General features: G+C 54.8%; 1 protein-coding gene across 1 annotated transcript in view; it reads left to right on the forward strand.

Moving 5' to 3' along the window:
• The window catches only part of LOC140410303 (A disintegrin and metalloproteinase with thrombospondin motifs 4-like), a 406325-nt gene that overhangs the window by 22304 nt on the left and 356277 nt on the right, over positions 1 to 27744 (forward strand). The window contains exons 2-3 of the mRNA XM_072498283.1: positions 3597 to 3729; positions 4414 to 4581. Of these exons, the coding sequence (XP_072354384.1) occupies positions 3597 to 3729; positions 4414 to 4581 (301 nt within the window). The remainder of the gene's footprint in view (positions 1 to 3596; positions 3730 to 4413; positions 4582 to 27744) is intronic.

Below are 27744 nucleotides of genomic sequence, written 5' to 3' on the forward strand. Positions count from 1 at the left end.
CCCTCTCTCTCAGGGAGATATCTGTACACTGACTGGTGTCTCTCAGCCCCTCTCTCTCAGGGAGATATCTGGACACTGACTGGTGTCTCTCAGTCCCTCTCTCTCAGGGAGATATCTGTACACTGACTGGTGTCTCTCAGCCCCTCTCTCTCAGGGAGATATCTGGACACTGACTGGTGTCTCTCAGTCCCTCTCTCTCAGGGAGATATCTGTACACTGACTGGTGTCTCTCAGTCCCTCTCTCTCAGGGAGATATCTGTACACTGACTGGTGTCTCAGTCTCTCTCTCAGGGAAATATCTGTGCACTGACTGGTGTCTCTCAGTCTCTCTCTCTCAGAGAGATATCTGTACACTGACTGGTGCCTCTCAGTCCCTCACTCTCAGGGAGATACCTGGACACTGACTGTTGTCTATCAGTCCCTCTCTCTCAGGGAGATATCTGTACACTGACTGGTGTCTCTCAGTCCCTCTCTCTCAGGGAGATATCTGTGCACTGACTGGTGTCTCTCAGTCCCTCTCTCTCAGGGAGATATCTGTACACTGACTGGTGTCTCTCAGTCCCTCTCTCTCAGGGAGATATCTGTACACTGACTGGTGTCTCTCAGTCTCTCTCTCAGGGAGATATCTGTACACTGACTGGTGTCTCTCAGTCTCTCTCTCAGGGAGATATCTGTACACTGACTGGTGTCACTCAGTCCCTCTCTCAGGGAGATATCTGTATACTGACTGGTGTCTCAGCCCCTCTCGCTCAGGGAGATATCTGTACACTGACTGGTGTCTCTCAGTCTCTCTCACAGGCAGATATCAGTACACTGACTGGTGTCTCTCAGACCATCTCTCTCAGGGAGATATCTGTACACTGACTGGTGTCTCTCAGTCCCCCTCTCTCAGGGAGATCTCTGTACACTGACTGGTGTCTCTCAGTCCCTCTCTCAGGGAGATATCTGTACACTGACTGGTGTCTCTCAGTCTCTCTCTCAGGGAGATATCTATACACTGACTGGTGTCTCTCAGTCTCTCTCTCAGAGAGATATCTGTACACTGACTGGTGTCTCTCAGTCTCTCTCTCAGGGAGATATCTGTACACTGACTGGTGTCTCTCAGTCCCTCTCTGAGGGAGATATCTGTACACTGACTGGTGTCTCTCAGTCTCTCTCTCAGGGAGATATCTGTACACTGACTGGTGTCTCTCAGTCCCTCTCTCAGGGAGATATCTGTACACTGACTGGTGTCTCTCAGTCTCTCTCTCAGGGAGATATCTGAACACTGACTGGTGTCTCTCAGTCTCTCTCAGGCAGATATCTGTACACTTACTGGTGTCACTCTGTCCCTCTCTCAGGTAGATATCTGTACACTGACTGGTGTCTCAGCCCCTCTCGCTCAGGGAGATATCTGTACACTGACTGGTGTCTCTCAGTCTCTCTCACAGGGAGATATCTGGACACTGACTGGTGTCTCTCAGTCACTCTCTCAGGGAGATATCTGTACACTGACTGGTGTCACTCAGTCCCTCTCTCAGGGAGATATCTGTACACTGACTGGTGTCTCAGCCCCTCTCGCTCAGGGAGATATCTGTACACTGACTGGTGTCTCTCAGTCTCTCTCACAGGGAGATATCAGTACACTGACTGGTGTCTCTCAGACCATCTCTCTCAGGGAGATATCTGTACACTGACTGGTGTCTCTCAGTCCCCCTCTCTCAGGGAGATATCTGCACACTGACTGGTGTCTCTCAGTCCCCCTCTCTCAGGGAGATATCTGTACACTGACTGGTGTCTCTCAGTCTCTCTCTCAGAGAGATATCTGTACACTGACTGGTGTCTCTCAGTCTCTCTCTCAGGGAGATATCTGTGCACTGACTGGTGTCTCTCAGTCTCTCTCTCAGGGAGATATCTGTACACTGACTGGTGTCTCTCAGTCCCTCTCTCTCAGCGAGATATCTGTACACTGACTGGTGTCTCTCAGTCCCTCTCTCTCAGGGAGATATCTGTACACTGACTGGTGTCTGTCAGTCTCTCTCTCTCAGGGAGATATCTGTACACTGACTGGTGTCTCTCAATCTCTCTCTCTCAGGGAGATATCTGTACACTGACTGGTGTCTCTCAGTCCCTCTCTCTCTGGGAGATATCTGTACACTGACTAGTGTCTCCCAATCTCTCTCTCTCTCAGGGAGATATCTGTACACTGACTGGTGTCTCTCAGACCCTCTCTCTCAGGGAGATATCTGTACACTGACTGGTGTCTCTCAGTCTCTCTCTCAGGGAGATATCTGTGCACTGACTGGTGTCTCTCAGTCTCTCTCTCAGGGAGATATCTGAACAGTGACTGGTTTCTCTCTGTCTCTCTCTCTCAGGGAGATATCTGTACACTGACTGGTGTCTCTCAATCTCTCTCTCTCAGGGAGATATCTGTACACTGACTGGTGTCTCTCAGTCCCTCTCTCTCTGGGAGATATCTGTACACTGACTAGTGTCTCCCAATCTCTCTCTCTCTCAGGGAGATATCTGTACACTGACTGGTGTCTCTCAGACCCTCTCTCTCAGGGAGATATCTGTACACTGACTGGTGTCTCTCAGTCTCTCTCTCAGGGAGATATCTGTACACTGACTGGTGTCTCTCAGTCTCTCTCTCAGGGAGATATCTGTACACTGACTGGTGTATCTCAGTCCCTCTCTCTCAGGGAGATATCTGTACACTGACTGGTGTCTCTCAGTCTCTCTCACAGGGAGATATCAGTACACTGACTGGTGTCTCTCAGACCCTCTGTCTCAGGGAGATATCTGTACACTGACTGGTGTCTCTCAGTCCCTCTCTCTCAGGGAGATATCTGTACACTGACTGGTGTCTCTCAGTACCTCTCTCAGGGAGATATCTGTACACTGACTGGTGTCTCTCAGCCTCTCTCTCAGGGAGGTATCTGTACACTGACTGGTGTCTCTCAGTCCCTCTCTCTCAGTGAGTTATCTGTACACTGACTGGTGTCTCTCAGTCCCTCTCTCAGGGAGATATCTGTACACTGACTGGTGTCTCTCAGACTCTCTCTCAGGGAGATATCTGTACACTGACTGGTGTCTCTCAGTCCCTCTCTCTCAGGGAGATATCTGTACACTGACTGGTGTCTCTCAGTCTCTCTCTCTCAGGGAGATATCTGTACACTGACTGGGGTCTCTCAGACTCTCTCTCAGGGAGATATCTGCACACTGACTGGTGTCTCTCAGTCTCTCTCTCTCAGGGAGATATCTGTACTCTGACTGGTGTCTCTCAGCCCCTCTCTCTCAGGGAGATATCTGTACACTGACTGGTGTCTCTCAGTCCCTCTCTCTCAGGGAGATATCTGTACACTGACTGGTGTCTCTCAGTCTCTCTCTCTCAGGGAGATATCTGTACACTGACTGGTGTCTCTCAGTCGCTCTCTCAGGGAGATATCTGTACACTGACTGGTGTCTCTCAGTCGCTCTCTCAGGGAGATATCTGTACACTGACTGGTGTCTCTCGGTCTCTCTCTCAGGGAGATACCTGTACACTTACTGGTGTCTCTCAGTTCCTCTCTGAGATGTAAGGCATTAAGGTTTCCCCATTTTGTACCACTTTACAGAACCTGTGTCAAGAATATTACTGTGAGTCCCTCGGCCTTGCCCACATTGGAACAGTCTGCGAGCCGGATAAGAACTGTGCAGTAATCCAGGACATTGGACTTCAGAGTGCCTTCACAGTAGCTCACGAAATCGGTAAACTACTACAGCAAATGAGCTTTACTCTGTATCTAACCCCGTGCTGTACCTGTCCTGGGAGTGTTTGATGGGGACAGTGTAGAGGGAGCTTTACTCTGTATCTAACCCCGTGCTGTACCTGTCCTGGGAGTGTTTGATGGGGACAGTGTAGAGGGAGCTTTACTCTGTATCTAACCCCGTGCTGTACCTGTCCTGGGAGTGTTTGATGGGGACAGTGTAGAGGGAGCTTTACTCTGTATCTAACCCCATGCTGTACCTGTCCTGGGAGTGTTTGATGGGGACAGTGTAGAGGGAGCTTTACTCTGTACCAACCCCGTGCTGTACCTTTCCTGGGAGTGTTTGATGGGAACAGTGTCGATGGAGCTTTACACTGTATCTAACCCCGTGCTGTACCTGTCCTGGGAGTTTTTGATGGGGACAGTGTAGAGCGAGCTTTACTCTGTATCTAACCCCGTGCTGTACCTGTCCTGGGAGTGTTTGATGGGGACAGTGTAGAGGGAGCTTTACTCTGTATCTAACCCTGTGCTGCACCTGTCCTGGGAGTGTTTGATGGGGACAGTGTAGAGGGAGCTTTACTCTGTATCTAACCCCGTGCTGTACCTGTCCTGGGAGTGTTTGATGGGGACAGTGTAGAGGAATGTTACTCTGTGTCTAATGTTGCCTCTTCTGATTTGATTGAAGGACATCTCTTGGGAATGCCGCACGATAGTTCTGACATTTGTGCGCAAGTGGGGGAGCTGCCAAGTGCCAATCAAATCATGTCGAACATGTTGACTCGGATCGATTACTCCGAACCCTGGTCCCGTTGCAGTAACAAACTCTCTCTGGGCTTCTTCGAGTCCAGACGAGGTACGTTTAAGGCTTGTTCCCAGCAAGGCCGTTGCCATGTGTCACGTTTGTGTGGCCAAAGAGACTTTGTGTCCTTCCTGCTTTTGTGTGCCAGTTTGCTTCCCAATTTTAGACCCCACCATTCGCTTTTGACAACAGGAAATTGAGAGTCTAATGTCTATGTCCTCGGAAATGTTTTTTTTAATAAGTTTAGCGTATCCAATCCTAGTTTTTCCGATTAAGGGGCAATTCAGCGTGGCCAATACACCGAGCCTGCACATCTTTGGGTTGTGGGTCTGAGATCCACGCAGACACGGGGGAGAATGTTCAAACTCCACACGGACAGTGACCCAGAGCCGGGATCGAACCCAGGACCTCGGCGCGTGTTAACCACTGCGCCACCGTGCTGCTCACGCGCACGGAAATGACTACGGATTTGCCTTGTGCCTTCCTGTCCTTAATGAGGACGTCGGCGTCTCAGCCTTGTGTATTTCCTACTCTCAAAATGTTATGGCCCCATTTAAAGGACGTTTCAGCAGCAGGCTTTTTGATCTTTGGAAGTAAAGGCAGTTTTTTTTATTGCATATTTTCCCCAGATGTTTGAACTCAATTAGTCATCTCACTGTGAATTGATGTGGGTGGACTAACAAGAGAGACGAATATACACTGAGCAGTAGGATGCCGGGATGTTCACAGGATCAGAGGGATCATGGGGTGCAAGTGCAAAGACCTCAGAAGGCAGCAGGACAGGTAGATCAGGTGGTTATGAACGCATATTGGATACCTGCCTTTATTAGCCAAGACATCGAATATAAGTGCAGGGAGGTTATGATTGGATTGGATTGGATTGGATTTGTTTATTGTCACGTGTACCGAGGTACAGTGAAAAGTATTTTTCTGCGAGCAGCTCAGCAGATCATTAAGTACATGGGAAGAAAAGGGAAGAAAAGAAAATACATAATAGGGCAATACAACATACACAATGTAACTACATAAGCACTGGCATGGGATGAAGCAGACAGGGTGTAGTGTTAATGAGGTCAGTCCATAAGAGGGTCATTTAGGAGTCTGGTGACAGTGGGGAAGAAACTGTTTTTGAGTCTGTTCGTGCGTGTTCTCAGACTTCTGTATCTCCTGCCCGATGGAAGAAGTTGGAAGAGTGAGGAAGACGGGTGGGAGGGATCTTTGATTATGCTGCCCGCTTTCCCCAGGCAGCGGGAGGTGTAGATGGAGTCAATGGATGGGAGGCAGGTTTGTGTGATGGACTGGGCGGTGTTCCCGACTCTCTGAAGTTTCTTGCGGTCCTGGGCCGAGCAGTTGCCATGTATAAAACACATGCTGTAACACGGGCTGTACGAAATACTGTTTAGGCCTCTGTGATGATATGCACAAAACAATCCTGTATATAGTATCACACATGACCTCCGACCAGCAGGTGGCAGTGTGGCAGTGTACGTCCACCATGCGGCTCTGTGCCTGGAGCAGTTGGGAGTAAGTCGTGCTGGTGGATGGATGTATTTTGCAGTAGCTCTATAATAGTTAGTGTTGATCGTTTGTTATTTATTTATTCGAGTTATCTTTACCAGGCAGTTGTTTCATCATAAATTACTTAAACTAGATGTTCTGTAGTGCACCATTCATATCGGCCAGTCTACAGAACATGACAGCCACAGCTTGAGTACTGTGTGCAGTTCTGGTCGCCACACTATAGGAAGGATGTGATTGCACGAGAGAGGGTGCTGAGGAGATTCACCAGGATGCTGCCTGGGCTGGAGCCTTTCAGCTAGGAAGAGAGACTGGATAGTCTGGGGTTGTTTTCCCTGGAGCAGAGAAGGCTGAGGAGGGACCGCATTGAGTTATACAAAATTAGGAGGGAATCAATATGTTAGTAAGGCTGATTCTTTTTCTACTTGGTCTTTTCTGTGGCTCTGTTCCAATTAGGGCAATCAGTGAATTTGCCTTTCTTTCTGTGTTATCTATGTCTTAATGCTTAGGGTCGCCAGGTATCGAATGATACCACCACAAGTTTCAACCGGCTATCGACCAAAGAGCCAAACACCAGTTAGTTAGTTCAAGGTCAAGGGTATGTTATTTACACACAATTAGTCATGCAACATAAACACTACTAGTTAACTACACCTATTATTAAGACGACCTGTACTTAACTTCGGGCACCCGGCTTAGGTCAGGAAACAGTGGCCGCTGTTTAATTCTGGATCTCTTGGGTTCGAAGTGGTAACTGCTGCTCAGCTGGGCTCATCCGTCTGGTAGCGGGCGTTGAACTTGGACTCGCCTCTGGTGTTGTTGCACTTGGCGATAGCCGTGACCGGGGTACCAAGGCCAAAAGAGAGCGAACATATGGCAAACTCTTCTTCTTATACTCGGGGGGGGTTTCGCGCTCTTTTGGGCTGTCCTTCGATTTGGGCCTTACTAATTGGGTGATCCCTGATCACTCCGTTCGATTCCTTAGCCAATAAGTGGGCGGGGATCTGGATGGCTGGGTGTGTCCCAAGCGGTCACTGACCCCGTTGGTTGCGTTTCCCTTGGACAGGGAGTGGCGCCGAAATGTCTGGGACTGTCCCGGTAGCTGGAGTACCAGTCCTTTGTTTTGGAGGAGATGGGCCATCACCTGCTAATCAGCCTGATTAACAGGCTAATGGGACGGAGTTTCGATGCCGTCTGGACTTTTGCTGACAAATGTGCATTTCAGCCTCTGAGCCTGCCTGATTCGTGGCTTGTCCATTTTACCCATCAGTCTTTGCGAGTTCCTCTGCGCCTAGTTGCAAGTGGCCATCCCAGATGGCTGCAGTAGATAGGAAGGAGCTTTTCCCCTTTGTAGAGCGGTCAATATACAGGGGGATAGATTTAAAGTTAGGGGCAGGAGATTTAGAGTGGATTTGAGGAAAAACCCAGAGGGCGATGGGAATCTGGAACTCGCTGCCTGAAAGGGTGGTGGAGGCGGGAACCCTCACAACATTTAAGAAGCATTTAGATGAGCACTCGAAATGCCACAGCACCCAAGGCTACGGATCAAATGCTGGAAAATGGGATTAGAATGGACAGGTGCTTGATGGCTGGAGGAGGCATCTTAGGAATAGGAGCAGAATTAGGCCACTCGGCCCATCGAGTCTGCTCCACCATTCAATCATGGCTGATATTTCTCATCCCCATTCTCCTGCCTTCTCCCCATAACCCCTGATCCCCTGATTAATCAAGAACCTGTCTACCTCCGTCTTAAAGACACTCAGTGATTTGGCCTCCACAGCCTTCTGCGGCAAAGAGTTCCCCAGATTCACCACCCTCTGGCTGAAGAAATTCCTCCTCATCTCTGCTTTCATGCCATAAAACCCTGTGACCCTGTCTCTCTTCACACTATCACATGTGCACAAATATTAGATACGGTTGAAGTTAAAGCCAGAATTACAAAGGCTGTTATAAATTCCATTTTTATACTATTTGGTTGCTGAGCCAATTAAACTAAGTTATCCAAACTGAGGGTGGAGCAGCTCCTTAACAGATGCTGTAACAAACAAACCACAAAGGAAGCATAATGATCAAATCAAAATGTGATTAAATAAATAAATCATCTTTATTGGTGTCACAAGTCGGCTTACATTAACACTGCAATGAAATTACTGTGAAAAGCCCCTAGTCGCCACATTCCGGCGCCTGTTCGGGTACGCAGAGGGAGAATTCAGAATGTCCAAATTACCTAACAGCACGTCTTTCGGGACTTGTGGGAGGAAACCGGAGCACCGGGAGGAAACCCATGGGGAGTAGGTGCAGACTCCGCACAGACAGTGACCCAAGCCAGGGATCGAGCCCAGGTACCTGGTGCTGTGAAGCAACGGTGCCAACCACTGTGCTCCCGTGCTGCTCATGTTCAAGGGATCGAAAAAAAACCCAGCCCATCCGATGTGATGCCCACTGGGCATGGAAGGGCTTGATGATGCCACCAGACCGCGTATGCTCTCCCTTCAGGGACGTCCGGCTGTGAATATAGCCGAGGTAGAGGGGCTGGGGCAGATGGTCCTCCTCAATCGCCTGCTGCCTGGACGTGTTGAAGGGCGAGTTGACACCTTAGTTGAAGCGGAGGTCATTTCGGAAACAAAAAAAAGAATTCTCATGTTGCTGCGAAGCTTCCTGTAGGTGACAAGCCAGGTTCTCAGCTGGGAACTTGGAAGCCGGGGAATGGGCAGCACTTTGGTCGCATTGGGTGAGTTTGGGGCTGTGCTGATTCAGCTGTTCCCTGCTGCTCTTGCAATGCGCGCGGTGTTGCAAACAGTTTACGACCACTGCCCTTCTCGAGACATTCCTTTCAATTAAAATTCTCTGGGCGGGATTTTCGCAACGGGGTGGGCCCGTGAAAATTCCTTTGACTTTTGGTGGGGCCCGAACATCCCGCTGGGGGGGGGAGGATTCATAAAATTCCCCCCTCTGTCTCTGTGGTCTACCTCGAAAATGTAAGAAGGATGAAGTTGAGAGGAGCAGGGAGAGGGAGAGGTGGGCCGGGATTCTCCCGGAATTAGCAGGGCGGCCCGTACCAGTGCCGTGAGCGACATGAACCATTCTGGCGCTGGGCCGCCCGGACGTTGCGGAATCCTCCGCACTTCCGGGGCTAGGCCGGCGCTGGAGGGGATGGCGCTGCGCCGACCTGCCCCGAAGGGCCCCCGCCAGCAGGCGCGAGTTCTGGCGCATGCGAAGGGGGGTTTCTTCTCCGCGCCGCCCATGGCGGAGCCCTACAGAGGCTGGCGCGGAGGGAAAGAGCGCCCCCCACGGCACAGGCCCGCCCGCAGATCGGTGGGCCCCGAATGCGGGCCAGGCCACCTGGGGCCGGATCCCCCGCGCCCCTCCGCAGGCTCCGCAAGCCGCCCTCCGAGCCAGGTCCCGCCGGGATGGACCCTGTCCTTTCGGGACTGGCCGAAAGCGAGAGGCCGCTCGGCCCATCGGGGCCCGGAGAATTGCCGGGGAGGCTGCTGCCAACGGCCCCCGACCGGCGCGGCCCGATCCCCCCTGGCGCCCGAACACCGGAGAATTCGGCAGCCGGCGTTGGAGCAGCGGGGCGGGATTCACGCCACCCCACGGCGATTCTCCGACCCGGCGAGGTGTCGGGAATGCCACCCGTGATGTTCCATTTAGCAGTCTTCTCGATTACACTGTTGCATCTTGTAGACTCCTCTGTTGTTAAGTAAAGGCCAGTTTTGTTTCTCACAAGTCCTGTTCCAATCAGGTGCAGGGCTGCACGATAGCACAGTGGTTAGCACAATTGCTTCACAGCTCCAGGATCCCAGGTTCGATTCCGGCTTGGGTCGCTGTCTGTGCGGAGTCTGCACATCCTCCCCGAGTCTGCGTGGGTTTCCTCCGGGTGCTCCGGTTTCCTCCCACAGTCCAAAGATGTGCAGGTTAGGTGGATTGGCCATGCTAAATTGCCCTTTGTGTCCAAAATTGCCCTTAGTTGAGGGTGGGGTTACTGGGTTATGGCGATAGGGTGGAGGTGTCGACCTTGGGTAGGGTGCTCTTTCCAAGAGCCGGTGCAGACTCGACGGGCCGAATGGCCTCCTTCTGCCCTGTAACTTCTATGAGGTGACAGTTAGCTCTGGGAACGCAATGGAGGACAATCCATGTTGACAATGGAGCTTTGCTCCCAAATTGTCAAAACTTTCAAGATACCTTCAAAACAGATAGTGGTCCCTTCACACCTTCCTTGCACAATGAGTTTAGTTAGTCCTTCTTTGTTCCTGGCAGTTTCTGGAGTCGTCTAGCCTATCATCCTTAGGTTTTGCCGGGAGTTCGGACAATGGCAGGCATGAGGCCCACCAGGAGTGTCGCTTTGACACGTCCACTGCAAATCCACATTCAGGGGCTTCTGGGAAGGTGGCCGACGTCAGGTGATTTGGCAGCCATTTTGAAACACAGTGGGCCGGGATTCTCTGTCAGCTGACCTAGAATCGGGAATCACGATTGGGCAAACAATTATTTAAAGCCAAATAGGTGACGGGCGCAGGCTCCACGTCAAATCGCGTTTCTCTGTCGCCTCGACAGCGGCGTCAACACGTACAGGAAAGCATGTATATTAAACACCGTTGGCATATCATTAGCGGGCCTGACCCGGGATTCTCCGGGGCCTCCGTGATTCTCCGCCTCCGATGGGCCGAGTTCCCGACGACGCGGTTCGCTTGTGCTTTTAAGAAACCGTGGAACTGGCCGTGCGGCTGATGAGAGAGGGAGAGAGGTTACGTAAAGTGTCCAACCATGCCATAGTTTTCTGACAGTCGTGCTGCTGGCTGGGGGGGGGGGGGGGGCTTCTGCCAGAGCCGGTGGGGGGGGGGTTGGCCAGGCGGTGGGCTGTGGGATCAGGGTGGACAGGCATGGAACACCATTGCCACAGCTGGAAAGGCAGCCACGTTACTGACTGCCCGCTGTGAATTTAGTGGGTATCCTGTGGCCCCAACCCACCCATCAGCGGGATGGCACATTCCGCGCAAGCAGTGCCATCTTGTGGCTGGGATGGTGTGTGTGCGGGGCGTGAAGCGTGTATATGCGGATGCAGCCTGTCAGCCTCCCGAGTGTCGATCCCAAATCTGGCAAATCCCGCGCCGTTTTTCATTGGAATCGATTGCGTTCCAGGTGGCGCCGGTACTAGTCCCTCCACGGTCGCTGAATCGATCCATGTTCGGCGCCAGTTTTACTGTCGCGGAAGTCAACGAATCCTGCCCCGGCATCAACACTTAGTCTCCGGAACGGAGAATGTCGCCGAGTGTCTTTGCATTGCGATGCGTTCCCATTCAATCACAATCCGAGGAATTAGACCAGCCAAAGGCACGAAGGATTAATATTCCACATTGCCCGTGGCACATCGCCGTGACACAGGGCGACCTTTGGGGTCTGCAGCTGGGTCTGACCGGCTGGTGTTCTGCCACCACCGCTCTTTGGCGTTTTCTCCTCCGCTGCCGAATGTCTTCCCGTCTGGGTTGACAGACACAAGCTCAGCCTTGCGTCCACCTGAGATCTGTGACAAAGCCTCTCGGCACTGTCAACAATGCCTCAGTAGCATTCGAGACTGGGGACCACTGCAACTGGGCAGACTCTCTCACTCCTGTGGAGAGTTTGGTTTGATCGTCTGGAGGACGGTGGCTGAATTTTCTCTGTCTCTGTGATGGACTTCAGCAATGTGACAGGCATAGAGTTCCAAACTTGAGAGTAGCAGGGAGCGAGAGCGAGAGACAGGGAGAGAGAGAGAGAGGGAGAGACAGGGAGAGAGAGAGAGAGAGAGCGCGAGACAGGGAGAGAGAGAGAGAGCGCGAGACAGGGAGAGAGAGAGAGAGAGCGCGAGACAGGGAGAGAAAGAGAGAGAGAGGGCGAGACAGGGAGAGAGAGAGAGAGAGAGGGAGAGACAGGGAGAGAGAGAGAGAGAGCGCGAGACAGGGAGAGAGAGAGAGAGAGAGAGCGCGAGACAGGGAGAGAAAGAGAGAGTGAGAGAGAGAGGTGACATTACATTTAGCAGACAACTAATCATTGCTTTTCATAACTGAGGGCCTATTCAGATAACAGTTGGCTATGGGAATGCATTGGAGGACAACCCATATTAACAAAGGAGCTTTGCTCCCCCATTGTCAAAGATATCGAGGTACCATCGAAACAGAGAACGGCCTCCGCACACTCCTTGCATAATGAGTTTCATTGTCCAGAATGTTGCTATTCCACCATCTATGAGCATTGACAATGTGAGGCTGGATATTGTTGATAGTTTCACACAGCCGGGTTCCACAATCGTCAGTACACTGTCACTTGATGTTGAAATTAACACACAGGCAGCGCAAAAGCTGTGGCTATTATGACCGAGCTGAGTTTTCTTTTGTTCATTCAAGGGATTTGGTCTTCGCTGGCTTGGCCAGCATTCATTCCCCATCCCTAATTTCCACTTGAGACGGTGGTGGCGAGTTCTGTTAGGGAGGGAGTTCCAGGATTTTGACCCAGCGACAGTGAAGGAACGGCAATATATTTCCAAGTCAGGACGGTGAGTGGGATTGGGAGGAAAGAGAGAGGGAGAGAGAAAGAAAGGTGGGGGAGAGAGGGAAGGTGATAGGGTGGGAGAGAGGAAGGGAGAGGGTGTGCAGAAGGAGAGAGGGAGAAGGAAAATTGCAGAACGAGAGAGGAGGCGGCGAGAGAGAGGGCAGAAAAAAGAGAGACGGGAAGAGAGGGGAAAGAGGGAGAGTGGGGACGGAATGAGGGAGAGGGAGAGAGATTGGGGGAATTAGAGAGCAGGGAGGGGGAGCAGAGAGAGAGAGAAAGAGGGGGAATGAGACAGAGGGAGAGCGAGTGGAGAGGGACAGAGGGAGAGAGAATGGGGAAGAAGAAAGGTAAGAGAGAGGAACAAAGAGACGAGGGTGGCATGGTAGCACAGTGGTTAGCACTGCTGCCAGGGTCCCAGGTTCGATTCCCGCTTGGGTCACTGTGCGGAGTCTGCATGTTCTCCCCGTGTGTGCGTGGGTTTCCTCCGGGTGCTCCGGTTTCCTCTCACAGTCCAGAGACGTGCAGGTTAGGGGGATTGGCCAATGATAAATTGCTCCTGAGGTTCCAAGGATGTGCAGCTTGGGCGGGATGATGGGGACGGGGTGGGGTGAGGTGGGCGTGTGGACATGTGTCGCGTCGGAGCATCGGAGCAGCCTCAACTCCTTCTACACTGCAGGGAATTCGCGACGAGAAGCGGGCGAGAGAAGGGGGCAAAGGAGGAAGCCAGAGAGCGGGGAAGAGGCAGGGATGGGGAGAGGAAGGCAAGGGGTATGAGTGGGGGAAATAGAGGGGGATTGAGGAAAGAAGAGTGGAGGAAGAAAAGACAGGGTGAGGAGTGCGGGGGCGTGAAAAAAGAGGAGTGGAAGATGAGAGGGCGAGGAGAGAGAGGGTGTGAGTGAACACTAAGCAGGGAGAGAGAGAGAGATGGCGGGGGGGGGAAACGGGGAGTGAGGGAATGGAGAAGATTTATCTTCCAACTCAGTGTTTGTTTGTGAATTCTCAAAATGTGACCTTATTTCCAGCGGCTGGGATTGAGTTAGGCAATTGCTGTTTTTGCATCCAGAAACTCAACACAGCGCTTCAAAGAATCTCAAACTCCCACACTCCATCCAAGAAAATATGAAAACAGTCTGACTAGGAAAGCAGAGTGCCCTGAAAAAACAGATTTAACCCTCGATTAAACATCAGGCTTCAACGCTGCTGGTAACAGAACAAGAGAGAGATCACTTGATACATAACAAATAGACCTGCCCGAAATCAGCACCGAACTGTCAGGGTCAGTACTTAGGGAGCGCTGCACTGTCAGAGAGTCAGTACTGAGGGAGTGCTGCACTATCAGACGGTCAGTACTGAGGGAGCGCTGCACTGTCAGAGGGTCAGTACTGAGGGAGTGCTGCACTATCAGACGGTCAGTACTGAGGGAGCGCTGCACTGTCAGACGGTCAGTACTGAGGGAGCGCTGCACTGTCAGAGGGTCAGTACTGAGGGAGCGCTGCACTGTCAGAGGTCAGTACTGAGGGAGCGCTGCACTGTCAGAGGGTCAGTACTGAGGGAGCGCTGCACTGTCAGAGGGTCAGTACTGAGGAAGAGCTGCACTGTCAGAGGGTCAGTACTGAGGGAGCGGTGCACTGTCAGACGGTCAGTACTGAGGGAGCGCTGCACTGTCAGAGGGTGAGTGCTGAGGGAGTGCTGCACTGTCAGAGGGTCAGTACCGAGGGTGCTGCACTGTCAGAGGGTCAGTACTGAGGGAGTGCTGCCCTGTCAGAGGGTCAGTACTGAGGGAGAGCTGCACTGTCAGAGGGTCAGTGCTGAGGGAGTGCGGCACTATCAGAGGGTCAGTACTGAGGGAGTGCTGCACTGTCAGAGGGTCAGTACTGAGGGAGTGCTGCACTGTCAGAGGGTCAGTACTGAGGGAGCGCTGCACTGTCAGAGGGTCAGTACTGAGGGAGCGCTGCACTGTCAGAGGGTCAGTACTAAGGGAGCGCTGCACTGTCAGTGGGGGAAAACTGAGGGAGCGCCTCACTGTCAGAGGGTCGGCACTGTGGGAGCGCTGCACTGTCAGAGGGTCAATACTGAGGGAGAGCCTCACTGTCAGAGGGTCGGCACTGAGGGAGTGCTGCACTGTCAGAGGGTCAGTACTGAGGGCGTAATGCACTTTCAGAGTGTCAGTACTGAGGGAGCGCTGCACTGTCAGAGGGTCAGTACTGAGGGAGCGCTGCACTGTCAGACGGTCAGTACTGAGGGAGCGCTGCACTGTCAGAGGGTCAGTACTGAGGGAGCGCTGCACTGTCAGAGGTCAGTACTGAGGGAGCGCTGCACTGTCAGAGGGTCAGTACTGAGGGAGTGCTGCACGGTCAGAGGGTCAGTACTGAGGGCGTAATGCACTTTCAGAGGGTCAGTACTGAGGGAGCGCTGCACTGTCAGAGGGTCAGTACTGAGGGAGTGCTGCACTGTCAGAGGGTCAGTACTGAGGGAGTGCTGCACTGTCAGAGGGTCAGTACTGAGGGAGCGCTGCACTGTCAGAGGGTCAGTACTGAGGGAGCGCTGCACTGTCAGAGGGTCAGTACTAAGGGAGCGCTGCACTGTCAGTGGGGGAAAACTGAGGGAGCGCCTCACTGTCAGAGGGTCGGCACTGTGGGAGCGCTGCACTGTCAGAGGGTCAATACTGAGGGAGAGCCTCACTGTCAGAGGGTCGGCACTGAGGGAGTGCTGCACTGTCAGAGGGTCAGTACTGAGGGCGTAATGCACTTTCAGAGTGTCAGTACTGAGGGAGCGCTGCACTGTCAGAGGGTCAGTACTGAGGGAGCGCTGCACTGTCAGACGGTCAGTACTGAGGGAGCGCTGCACTGTCAGAGGGTCAGTACTGAGGGAGCGCTGCACTGTCAGAGGTCAGTACTGAGGGAACGCTGCACTGTCAGAGGGTCAGTACTGAGGGAGTGCTGCACGGTCAGAGGGTCAGTACTGAGGGCGTAATGCACTTTCAGAGGGTCAGTACTGAGGGAGCGCTGCACTGTCAGAGGGTCAGTACTGAGGGAGCGCTGCACAGTCAGAGGGTCAGTACTGAGGGAGTGCTGCACAGTCAGAGGGTCAGTACTGAGGGAGAGCTGCACTGTCAGAGGGTCAGTACTGAGGGCGTAATGCACTTTCAGAGGGTCAGTACTGAGGGAGCACTGCACTATCAGACAGTCAGTACTGAGGGAGCGCTGCAATGCCAGAGAGTCAGTACTGAGGGAGTGCTGCTCTGTCAGAGGGTCAGTACTGAGGGAGTGCTGCACGGTCAGAGGCTCAGTACTGAGGGAGAGCTGCACGGTTTGAGGTTCAGTACTGAGGGAGTGCTGCACTGCCAGAGGGTCAGTACTGAGGGAGAGCTGCTCTGTCAGAGGGTCAGTACAGAGGGAGTGCTGCACTCTCAGATGGTCAGTACCGATGGAGTGCTGCACTGTCAGAGGGTCATTGCTGAGGGAGTGCGGCACTGTCAGAGGGTCAGTACTGAGGGAGTGCTGCAGTGTCAGAGGGTCAGTACTGAGTGAGTGCTGCACTTTCAGAGGTTCAGTACTGATGGAGTGCTGCACTGTCAGAGGGTCAGTACTGAGGGAGTGGCGCACTGTCAGAGGGTCAGTACTGAGGGAGTGCTGCACTGTCAGAGGGTCAATAGTGAGTGAGTGCTGCACTGCCAGATGGTCAGTACTGAGGGAGAGCTGCTCTGTCAGAGGGTCAGTACTGAGGGAGTGCTGCACTGCCAGAGGGTCAGTACTGAGGGAGAGCTGCTCTGTCAAAGGGTCAGTGCTGAGGGAGTGCTGCACTGTCAGAAGGTCAGTGCTGAGGGAGTGCTGCACTGTCAGAGGGTCAGTACTGATGGAGTGCTGCACTGTCAGAGGGTCAGTACTGAGGGAGTGCCGCACTGCCAGAGGGTCAGTACTGAGGGAGAGCTATTCTGTCAGAGGGTCAGTACTGAGGGAGTGCTGCACTGTCAGATGGTCAGTACTGAGGGAGTGCTGCAGTGTCAGAGGGTCAGTACTGAGTGAGTGCTGCACTTTCAGAGGTTCAGTACTGAAGGAGAGATGCACTGTCAGAGGGTCAGAACTGAGGGAGCCCTGCAATGTCAGAGGGTCGGCAATGAGGGAGCGCTGCACTGTCAGAGGGTCAGTACTGAGGGAGTGCTGCACTGTCAGAGGGGCAGTACTGAGGGAGCGCTGCACTGTCAGAGGATCTGTGCTGAGGGAGTGCTGCACTGTCAGAGAGTCAGTACTGAGGGAGTGCTGCACTGTCAGAGAGTCAGTACTGAGGGTGTGCTGCACTGTCAGAGGGTCAGTACTGACGGAGCGTTGCACTGTCAGAGGGTCAGTACTGAGGGAGCGTTGCACTGTCAGAGGGTCAGTACTGAGGGAGTGCTGCACTGTCAGAGGGACCGTACTGAGGGAGTGTTCCACTGTCGGAGGGTCAGAACTGAGGGACTGCTGCACTTTCAGAGAGTCAGTACTGAGGGAGCGCCGCACTGTCAGAGAGTCAGTACTGAGGGAGAGCTGCACTGTCAGAGGGTCAGTACTGAGGGAGTGCTGCACTGTCAGAGGGTTAGTACTGAGGGAGTGCTGCACTGTCAGAGGGGCAGTACTGAGGGAGCGCTGCACTGTCAGAGGGTTAGTACTGAGGGAGTGCTGCACTGTCAGAGGGGCAGTACTGAGGGAGCGCTGCACTGTCAGAGGGTCTGTGCTGAGGGAGTGCTGCACTGTCAGAGGGTCAGTACTGAGAGAGTGCTGCACTGCCAGAGGGTCAGTACTGAGGGAGTGCTGCACTGTCAGAGCGTCAGGACTGAGGGAGCGCTGCACTGTCAGAGTGTCAGTGCTGAGGGAGTGCTGCACTGTCAGAGGGTCAGTACTGAGGGAGTGCTGCACTGTCAGAGGATCAGGACTGAGTGAGTGCTGCACTGGCAGCGGGTCAGTACTGAGGGAGTGCTGCACTGTCAGAGGGTCAAAACAAAGGGAGTTCTGCACGGTCAGAGGTTCAGTACTGAGGGAGTGCTGCACTGTCAGAGTGTCAGTACTGAGGGAGTGTTGCACTGTCAGAGCGTCAGTGCTGAGGGAGTGCTGTACTGTCAGAGTGTCAGTACTGAGGGAGTGCTGGACTGTCAGAGGGTCAGTACTGAGGGAGTGCTGCACTGCCAGAGGGTCAGTACTGAGGGAGAGCTGCTCTGTCAAAGGGTCAGTGCTGAGGGAGTGCTGCACTGTCAGAGGGTCAGTACTGAGGGAGTGTTGCACTGTCAGAGGGTCAGTACTGAGGGAGTGTTGCACTGTCAGAGGGTCAGTACTGAGGGAGTGCCGCACTGTCAGAGGGTCAGTACTGAGGGAGTGCTGCACTGTCAGAGGGTCAGTACTGAGGGAGTGCTGCACTGTCAGAGTGTCAGTGCTGAGGGAGGGCTGCACTGTCAGAGAGTCAGTATTGAGGGAGTGCTGCACTGTCAGAGGGTCAGTACTGTAGGAGTGCTGCACTGTCAGAAGGTCAGTGCTGAGGTAGGGCTGCACTGTCAGAGGGTCAGTGCTGAGGGAGCGCTGCACTGTCAGAGGGTCAGTACTGAGGGAGTGCTACACTGTCAGAGGGTCTGGACTGAGGGAGTGCTACACTGTCAGAGGGTCGGCAATGAGGGAGAGCTGCACTGTCAGTGGGTCAGTACTGAGGGAGTGCTGCACTGTCAGAGGGTCAGTACTGAGGGAGCGCTGCACTGTCAGAGGGTCAGTACTGAGGCAATGCTGCACTGTCAGAGCTGAGGGAGTGCTGCACTGTCAGAGGGTCAGTACTGAGGGAGTGCTGCACTGTCAGAGGGTCAGTACTGAGGGAGAGCTGCACTGTCAGAGGGTCAGTACTGAGGGAGTACTGCACTGTCAGAGGGTCAGTACTGACGGAGTGCCGCATTGTCAGAGGGTCGGCAATGAGGGAGCGCTGCACTGTCAGAGGGTCAGTACTGAGGGAGCGCTGCACTGTCAGAGGGGCAGTACTGAGGGAGCGCTGCACTGTCAGAGGATCTGTGCTGAGGGAGTGCTGCACTGTCAGAGGGTCAGTACTGAGGGAGTGCTGCACTGTCAGAGAGTCAGTACTGAGGGTGTGCTGCACTGTCAGAGGGTCAGTACTGACGGAGCGTTGCACTGTCAGAGGGTCAGTACTGAGGGAGCGTTGCACTGTCAGAGGGTCAGTACTGAGGGTGTGCTGCACTGTCAGAGGCACCGTACTGAGGGAGTGTTCCACTGTCGGAGGGTCAGAACTGAGGGACTGCTGCACTTTCAGAGAGTCAGTACTGAGGGAGCGCCGCACTGTCAGAGAGTCAGTACTGAGGGAGAGCTGCACTGTCAGAGGGTCAGTACTGAGGGAGTGCTGCACTGTCAGAGGGTTAGTACTGAGGGAGTGCTGCACTGTCAGAGGGGCAGTACTGAGGGAGCGCTGCACTGTCAGAGGGTTAGTACTGAGGGAGCGCTGCACTGTCAGAGGGGCAGTACTGAGGGAGCGCTGCACTGTCAGAGGGTCTGTGCTGAGGGAGTGCTGCACTGTCAGAGGGTCAGTACTGAGAGAGTGCTGCACTGTCAGAGCGTCAGGACTGAGGGAGCGCTGCACTGTCAGAGGGTCAGTGCTGAGGGAGTGCTGCACTGTCAGAGGGTCAGTACTGAGGGAGTGCTGCACTGTCAGAGGATCAGGACTGAGTGAGTGCTGCACTGGCAGCGGGTCAGTACTGAGGGAGCGCTGCACTGTCAGAGGTTCAGTACTGAGGGATGGTGCACTGTCAGAGTGTCAGTACTGAGGGAGTGTTGCACTGTCAGAGGGTCAGTGCTGAGGGAGTGCTGTACTGTCAGAGTGTCAGTACTGAGGGAGTGCTGGACTGTCAGAGGGTCAGTACTGAGGGAGTGCTGCACTGCCAGAGGGTCAGTACTGAGGGAGAGCTGCTCTGTCAAAGGGTCAGTGCTGAGGGAGTGCTGCACTGTCAGAAGGTCAGTGCTGAGGGAGGGCTGCACTATCAGATGGTCAGTGCTGATGGAGTGCTGCACTGTCAGAGGATCAGTACTGAGGGAGTGCTGCAATGTCAGAGGGTCAGTACTGAGGGAGTGTTGCACTGTCAGAGGGTCAGTACTGAGGGAGTGCCGCACTGTCAGAGGGTCAGTACTGAGGGAGTGCTGCACTGTCAGAGGGTCAGTACTGAGGGAGTGCTGCACTGTCAGAGTGTCAGTGCTGAGGGAGGGCTGCACTGTCAGAGAGTCAGTATTGAGGGAGTGCTGCACTGTCAGAGGGTCAGTACTGTAGGAGTGCTGCACTGTCAGAAGGTCAGTGCTGAGGTAGGGCTGCACTGTCAGAGGGTCAGTGCTGAGGGAGCGCTGCACTGTCAGAGGGTCAGTACTGAGGGAGTGCTACACTGTCAGAGGGTCTGGACTGAGGGAGTGCTACACTGTCAGAGGGTCGGCACTGAGGGAGCGCTGCACTGTCAGAGAGTCAGTACTGAGGGAGAGCTGCACTGTCAGTGGGTCAGTACTGAGGGAGTGCTGCACTGTCAGAGGGTCAGTACTGAGGGAGCGCTGCACTGTCAGAGGGTCAGTACTGAGGCAATGCTGCACTGTCAGAGCTGAGGGAGTGCTGCACTGTCAGAGGGTCAGTACTGAGGGAGAGCTGCACTGTCAGAGGGTCAGTACTGAGGGAGTACTGCACTGTCAGAGGGTCAGTACTGACGGAGTGCCGCATTGTCAGAGGGTCAGTACTGAGGGAGAGCTGCACTGTCAGATGGTCAGTACTGAGGGAGTGCTGCACTGTCAGAGGGTCAGTACTGAGGGAGTGCTGCACTGTCAGAGGGTCAGTACTGAGGGAGTGCTGCACTGTCAGAGGGTCAGTACTGAGGGAGTGCTGCACTATCAGAGGGTCGGCACTGGGGGAGTGCTGCACTGTCAGAGGTTCAGTACTAAGGGAGTGCTGCACTGTCAGAGGGTCAGTACTGAGGGTGTGCTGCACTGTCAGAGGGTCAGTACTGAGGGAGCGTTGCACTGTCTTAGGGTCAGTACTGAGGGAGTGTTGCACTGTCAGAGGGTCAGTACTGAGGGAGTGCTGCACTGTCAGAGGGACCGTACTGAGGGAGTGTTCCACTGTCGGAGGGTCAGAACTGAGGGACTGCTGCACTTTCAGAGAGTCAGTACTGAGGGAGCGCCGCACTGTCAGAGAGTCAGTATTGAGGGAGTGCTGCACTGTCAGAGGGTCAGTACTGTAGGAGTGCTGCACTGTCAGAAGGTCAGTGCTGAGGTAGTGCTGCACTGTCAGAGGGTCGGCACTGAGGGAGTGCTGCACTGTCAGAGGGTCAGTACTGAGGGAGTGCTGCACTGTCAGAGGGTCTGTACTGAGGGAGTGCTGCACTGTCAGAGAGTCAGTACTGAGGGAGTGCTGCACTATCAGACGGTCAGTACTGAGGGAGCGCTGCACTGTCAGAGGGTCAGTACTGAGGGAGCGCTGCACTGTCAGACGGTCAGTACTGAGGGAGCGCTGCACTGTCAGAGGGTCAGTACTGAGGGAGCGCTGCACTGTCAGAAGTCAGTACTGAGGGAGCGCTGCACTGTCAGAGGGTCAGTACTGAGGGAGCGCTGCACTGTCAGAGGGTCAGTACTGAGGAAGAGCTGCACTGTCAGAGGGTCAGTACTGAGGGAGCGGTGCACTGTCAGACGGTCAGTACTGAGGGAGCGCTGCACTGTCAGAGGGTGAGTGCTGAGGGAGTGCTGCACTGTCAGAGGGTCAGTACCGAGGGTGCTGCACTGTCAGAGGGTCAGTACTGAGGGAGTGCTGCCCTGTCAGAGGGTCAGTACTGAGGGAGAGCTGCACTGTCAGAGGGTCAGTGCTGAGGGAGTGCGGCACTATCAGAGGGTCAGTACTGAGGGAGTGCTGCACTGTCAGAGGGTCAGTACTGAGGGAGTGCTGCACTGTCAGAGGGTCAGTACTGAGGGAGCGCTGCACTGTCAGAGGGTCAGTACTGAGGGAGCGCTGCACTGTCAGAGGGTCAGTACTAAGGGAGCGCTGCACTGTCAGTGGGGGAAAACTGAGGCAGCGCCTCACTGTCAGAGGGTCGGCACTGTGGGAGCGCTGCACTGTCAGAGGGTCAATACTGAGGGAGAGCCTCACTGTCAGAGGGTCGGCACTGAGGGAGTGCTGCACTGTCAGAGGGTCAGTACTGAGGGAGCGGTGCACTGTCAGACGGTCAGTACTGAGGGAGTGCTGCACTGTCAGAGGATCAGGACTGAGTGAGTGCTGCACTGGCAGCGGGTCAGTACTGAGGGAGTGCTGCACTGTCAGAGGGTCAAAACAAAGGGAGTTCTGCACGGTCAGAGGTTCAGTACTGAGGGAGTGCTGCACTGTCAGAGTGTCAGTACTGAGGGAGTGTTGCACTGTCAGAGCGTCAGTGCTGAGGGAGTGCTGTACTGTCAGAGTGTCAGTACTGAGGGAGTGCTGGACTGTCAGAGGGTCAGTACTGAGGGAGTGCTGCACTGCCAGAGGGTCAGTACTGAGGGAGAGCTGCTCTGTCAAAGGGTCAGTGCTGAGGGAGTGCTGCACTGTCAGAGGGTCAGTACTGAGGGAGTGTTGCACTGTCAGAGGGTCAGTACTGAGGGAGTGTTGCACTGTCAGAGGGTCAGTACTGAGGGAGTGCCGCACTGTCAGAGGGTCAGTACTGAGGGAGTGCTGCACTGTCAGAGGGTCAGTACTGAGGGAGTGCTGCACTGTCAGAGTGTCAGTGCTGAGGGAGGGCTGCACTGTCAGAGAGTCAGTATTGAGGGAGTGCTGCACTGTCAGAGGGTCAGTACTGTAGGAGTGCTGCACTGTCAGAAGGTCAGTGCTGAGGTAGGGCTGCACTGTCAGAGGGTCAGTGCTGAGGGAGCGCTGCACTGTCAGAGGGTCAGTACTGAGGGAGTGCTACACTGTCAGAGGGTCTGGACTGAGGGAGTGCTACACTGTCAGAGGGTCGGCAATGAGGGAGAGCTGCACTGTCAGTGGGTCAGTACTGAGGGAGTGCTGCACTGTCAGAGGGTCAGTACTGAGGGAGCGCTGCACTGTCAGAGGGTCAGTACTGAGGCAATGCTGCACTGTCAGAGCTGAGGGAGTGCTGCACTGTCAGAGGGTCAGTACTGAGGGAGTGCTGCACTGTCAGAGGGTCAGTACTGAGGGAGAGCTGCACTGTCAGAGGGTCAGTACTGAGGGAGTACTGCACTGTCAGAGGGTCAGTACTGACGGAGTGCCGCATTGTCAGAGGGTCGGCAATGAGGGAGCGCTGCACTGTCAGAGGGTCAGTACTGAGGGAGCGCTGCACTGTCAGAGGGGCAGTACTGAGGGAGCGCTGCACTGTCAGAGGATCTGTGCTGAGGGAGTGCTGCACTGTCAGAGGGTCAGTACTGAGGGAGTGCTGCACTGTCAGAGAGTCAGTACTGAGGGTGTGCTGCACTGTCAGAGGGTCAGTACTGACGGAGCGTTGCACTGTCAGAGGGTCAGTACTGAGGGAGCGTTGCACTGTCAGAGGGTCAGTACTGAGGGTGTGCTGCACTGTCAGAGGCACCGTACTGAGGGAGTGTTCCACTGTCGGAGGGTCAGAACTGAGGGACTGCTGCACTTTCAGAGAGTCAGTACTGAGGGAGCGCCGCACTGTCAGAGAGTCAGTACTGAGGGAGAGCTGCACTGTCAGAGGGTCAGTACTGAGGGAGTGCTGCACTGTCAGAGGGTTAGTACTGAGGGAGTGCTGCACTGTCAGAGGGGCAGTACTGAGGGAGCGCTGCACTGTCAGAGGGTTAGTACTGAGGGAGCGCTGCACTGTCAGAGGGGCAGTACTGAGGGAGCGCTGCACTGTCAGAGGGTCTGTGCTGAGGGAGTGCTGCACTGTCAGAGGGTCAGTACTGAGAGAGTGCTGCACTGTCAGAGCGTCAGGACTGAGGGAGCGCTGCACTGTCAGAGGGTCAGTGCTGAGGGAGTGCTGCACTGTCAGAGGGTCAGTACTGAGGGAGTGCTGCACTGTCAGAGGATCAGGACTGAGTGAGTGCTGCACTGGCAGCGGGTCAGTACTGAGGGAGCGCTGCACTGTCAGAGGTTCAGTACTGAGGGATGGTGCACTGTCAGAGTGTCAGTACTGAGGGAGTGTTGCACTGTCAGAGGGTCAGTGCTGAGGGAGTGCTGTACTGTCAGAGTGTCAGTACTGAGGGAGTGCTGGACTGTCAGAGGGTCAGTACTGAGGGAGTGCTGCACTGCCAGAGGGTCAGTACTGAGTGAGAGCTGCTCTGTCAAAGGGTCAGTGCTGAGGGAGTGCTGCACTGTCAGAAGGTCAGTGCTGAGGGAGGGCTGCACTATCAGATGGTCAGTGCTGATGGAGTGCTGCACTGTCAGAGGATCAGTACTGAGGGAGTGCTGCAATGTCAGAGGGTCAGTACTGAGGGAGTGTTGCACTGTCAGAGGGTCAGTACTGAGGGAGTGCCGCACTGTCAGAGGGTCAGTACTGAGGGAGTGCTGCACTGTCAGAGGGTCAGTACTGAGGGAGTGCTGCACTGTCAGAGTGTCAGTGCTGAGGGAGGGCTGCACTGTCAGAGAGTCAGTATTGAGGGAGTGCTGCACTGTCAGAGGGTCAGTACTGTAGGAGTGCTGCACTGTCAGAAGGTCAGTGCTGAGGTAGGGCTGCACTGTCAGAGGGTCAGTGCTGAGGGAGCGCTGCACTGTCAGAGGGTCAGTACTGAGGGAGTGCTACACTGTCAGAGGGTCTGGACTGAGGGAGTGCTACACTGTCAGAGGGTCGGCACTGAGGGAGCGCTGCACTGTCAGAGAGTCAGTACTGAGGGAGAGCTGCACTGTCAGTGGGTCAGTACTGAGGGAGTGCTGCACTGTCAGAGGGTCAGTACTGAGGGAGCGCTGCACTGTCAGAGGGTCAGTACTGAGGCAATGCTGCACTGTCAGAGCTGAGGGAGTGCTGCACTGTCAGAGGGTCAGTACTGAGGGAGAGCTGCACTGTCAGAGGGTCAGTACTGAGGGAGTACTGCACTGTCAGAGGGTCAGTACTGACGGAGTGCCGCATTGTCAGAGGGTCAGTACTGAGGGAGAGCTGCACTGTCAGATGGTCAGTACTGAGGGAGTGCTGCACTGTCAGAGGGTCAGTACTGAGGGAGTGCTGCACTGTCAGAGGGTCAGTACTGAGGGAGTGCTGCACTGTCAGAGGGTCAGTACTGAGGGAGTGCTGCACTATCAGAGGGTCGGCACTGGGGGAGTGCTGCACTGTCAGAGGTTCAGTACTAAGGGAGTGCTGCACTGTCAGAGGGTCAGTACTGAGGGTGTGCTGCACTGTCAGAGGGTCAGTACTGAGGGAGCGTTGCACTGTCTTAGGGTCAGTACTGAGGGAGTGTTGCACTGTCAGAGGGTCAGTACTGAGGGAGTGCTGCACTGTCAGAGGGACCGTACTGAGGGAGTGTTCCACTGTCGGAGGGTCAGAACTGAGGGACTGCCGCACTGTCAGAGAGTCAGTATTGAGGGAGTGCTGCACTGTCAGAGGGTCAGTACTGTAGGAGTGCTGCACTGTCAGAAGGTCAGTGCTGAGGTAGTGCTGCACTGTCAGAGGGTCGGCACTGAGGGAGCGCTGCACTGTCAGAGGGTCTGTACTGAGGGAGTGCTGCACTGTCAGAGAGTCAGTACTGAGGGAGTGCTGCACTATCAGACGGTCAGTACTGAGGGAGCGCTGCACTGTCAGAGGGTCAGTACTGAGGGAGCGCTGCACTGTCAGACGGTCAGTACTGAGGGAGCGCTGCACTGTCAGAGGGTCAGTACTGAGGGAGCGCTGCACTGTCAGAGGGTGAGTGCTGAGGGAGTGCTGCACTGTCAGAGGGTCAGTACCGAGGGTGCTGCACTGTCAGAGGGTCAGTACTGAGGGAGTGCTGCCCTGTCAGAGGGTCAGTACTGAGGGAGAGCTGCACTGTCAGAGGGTCAGTGCTGAGGGAGTGCGGCACTATCAGAGGGTCAGTACTGAGGGAGTGCTGCACTGTCAGAGGGTCAGTACTGAGGGAGTGCTGCACTGTCAGAGGGTCAGTACTGAGGGAGCGCTGCACTGTCAGAGGGTCAGTACTGAGGGAGCGCTGCACTGTCAGAGGGTCAGTACTGAGGGAGCGCTGCACTGTCAGAGGGTGAGTGCTGAGGGAGTGCTGCACTGTCAGAGGGTCAGTACCGAGGGTGCTGCACTGTCAGAGGGTCAGTACTGAGGGAGTGCTGCCCTGTCAGAGGGTCAGTACTGAGGGAGAGCTGCACTGTCAGAGGGTCAGTGCTGAGGGAGTGCGGCACTATCAGAGGGTCAGTACTGAGGGAGTGCTGCACTGTCAGAGGGTCAGTACTGAGGGAGTGCTGCACTGTCAGAGGGTCAGTACTGAGGGAGCGCTGCACTGTCAGAGGGTCAGTACTGAGGGAGTGCTGCACTGTCAGAGTGTCAGTACTGAGGGAGCGCTGCACTGTCAGAGGGTCAGTACTGAGGGAGAGCTGCACTGTCAGAAGGTCAGTACTGAGGGCGTAATGCACTTTCAGAGGGTCAGTACTGAGGGAGCGCTGCACTGTCAGAGGGTCAGTACTGAGGGAGCGCTGCACAGTCAGAGGGTCAGTACTGAGGGAGTGCTGCACAGTCAGAGGGTCAGTACTGAGGGAGAGCTGCACTGTCAGAGGGTCAGTACTGAGGGCGTAATGCACTTTCAGAGGGTCAGTACTGAGGGAGCACTGCACTATCAGACAGTCAGTACTGAGGGAGCGCTGCAATGCCAGAGAGTCAGTACTGAGGGAGTGCTGCTCTGTCAGAGGGTCAGTACTGAGGGAGTGCTGCACGGTCAGAGGGTCAGTACTGAGGGAGAGCTGCACGGTTTGAGGTTCAGTACTGAGGGAGTGCTGCACTGCCAGAGGGTCAGTACTGAGGGAGAGCTGCTCTGTCAGAGGGTCATTGCTGAGGGAGTGCTGCACTCTCAGATGGTCAGTACTGAGGGAGTGCTGCAGTGTCAGAGGGTCAGTACTGAGTGAGTGCTGCACTTTCAGAGGTTCAGTACTGATGGAGTGCTGCACTGTCAGAGGGTCAGTACTGAGGGAGTGGCGCACTGTCAGAGGGTCAGTACTGAGGGAGTGCTGCACTGTCAGAGGGTCAATAGTGAGTGAGTGCTGCACTGCCAGATGGTCAGTACTGAGGGAGAGCTGCTCTGTCAGAGGGTCAGTACTGAGGGAGTGCTGCACTGCCAGAGGGTCAGTACTGAGGGAGAGCTGCTCTGTCAAAGGGTCAGTGCTGAGGGAGTGCTGCACTGTCAGAAGGTCAGTGCTGAGGGAGTGCTGCACTGTCAGAGGGTCAGTACTGATGGAGTGCTGCACTGTCAGAGGGTCAGTACTGAGGGAGTGCCGCACTGCCAGAGGGTCAGTACTGAGGGAGAGCTATTCTGTCAGAGGGTCAGTACTGAGGGAGTGCTGCACTGTCAGATGGTCAGTGCAGATGGAGTGCTGCACTGTCAGGGGGTCAGTACTGAGGGAGTGCTGCACTGTCAGAGGGTCAGTACTGAGGGAGTGCTGCACTGTCAGAGGGTCAGTACTGAGGGATTGCTGCAGTGTCAGAGGGTCAGTACTGAGTGAGTGCTGCACTTTCAGAGGTTCAGTACTGAAGGAGAGATGCACTGTCAGAGGGTCAGAACTGAGGGAGCCCTGCAATGTCAGAGGGTCGGCAATGAGGGAGCGCTGCACTGTCAGAGGGTCAGTACTGAGGGAGTGCTGCACTGTCAGAGGGGCAGTACTGAGGGAGCGCTGCACTGTCAGAGGATCTGTGCTGAGGGAGTGCTGCACTGTCAGAGAGTCAGTACTGAGGGAGCGCTGCACTGTCAGAGGATCTGTGCTGAGGGAGTGCTGCACTGTCAGAGAGTCAGTACTGAGGGAGCGTTGCACTGTCAGAGGGTCAGTACTGAGGGAGTGCTGCACTGTCAGAGGGACCGTACTGAGGGAGTGTTCCACTGTCGGAGGGTCAGAACTGAGGGACTGCTGCACTTTCAGAGAGTCAGTACTGAGGGAGCGCCGCACTGTCAGAGAGTCAGTACTGAGGGAGAGCTGCACTGTCAGAGGGTCAGTACTGAGGGAGTGCTGCACTGTCAGAGGGTTAGTACTGAGGGAGTGCTGCACTGTCAGAGGGGCAGTACTGAGGGA

The sequence above is a fragment of the Scyliorhinus torazame genome, chromosome 4 (assembly GCF_047496885.1).
Source record: "Scyliorhinus torazame isolate Kashiwa2021f chromosome 4, sScyTor2.1, whole genome shotgun sequence".
NCBI lineage: Eukaryota > Metazoa > Chordata > Chondrichthyes > Carcharhiniformes > Scyliorhinidae > Scyliorhinus > Scyliorhinus torazame.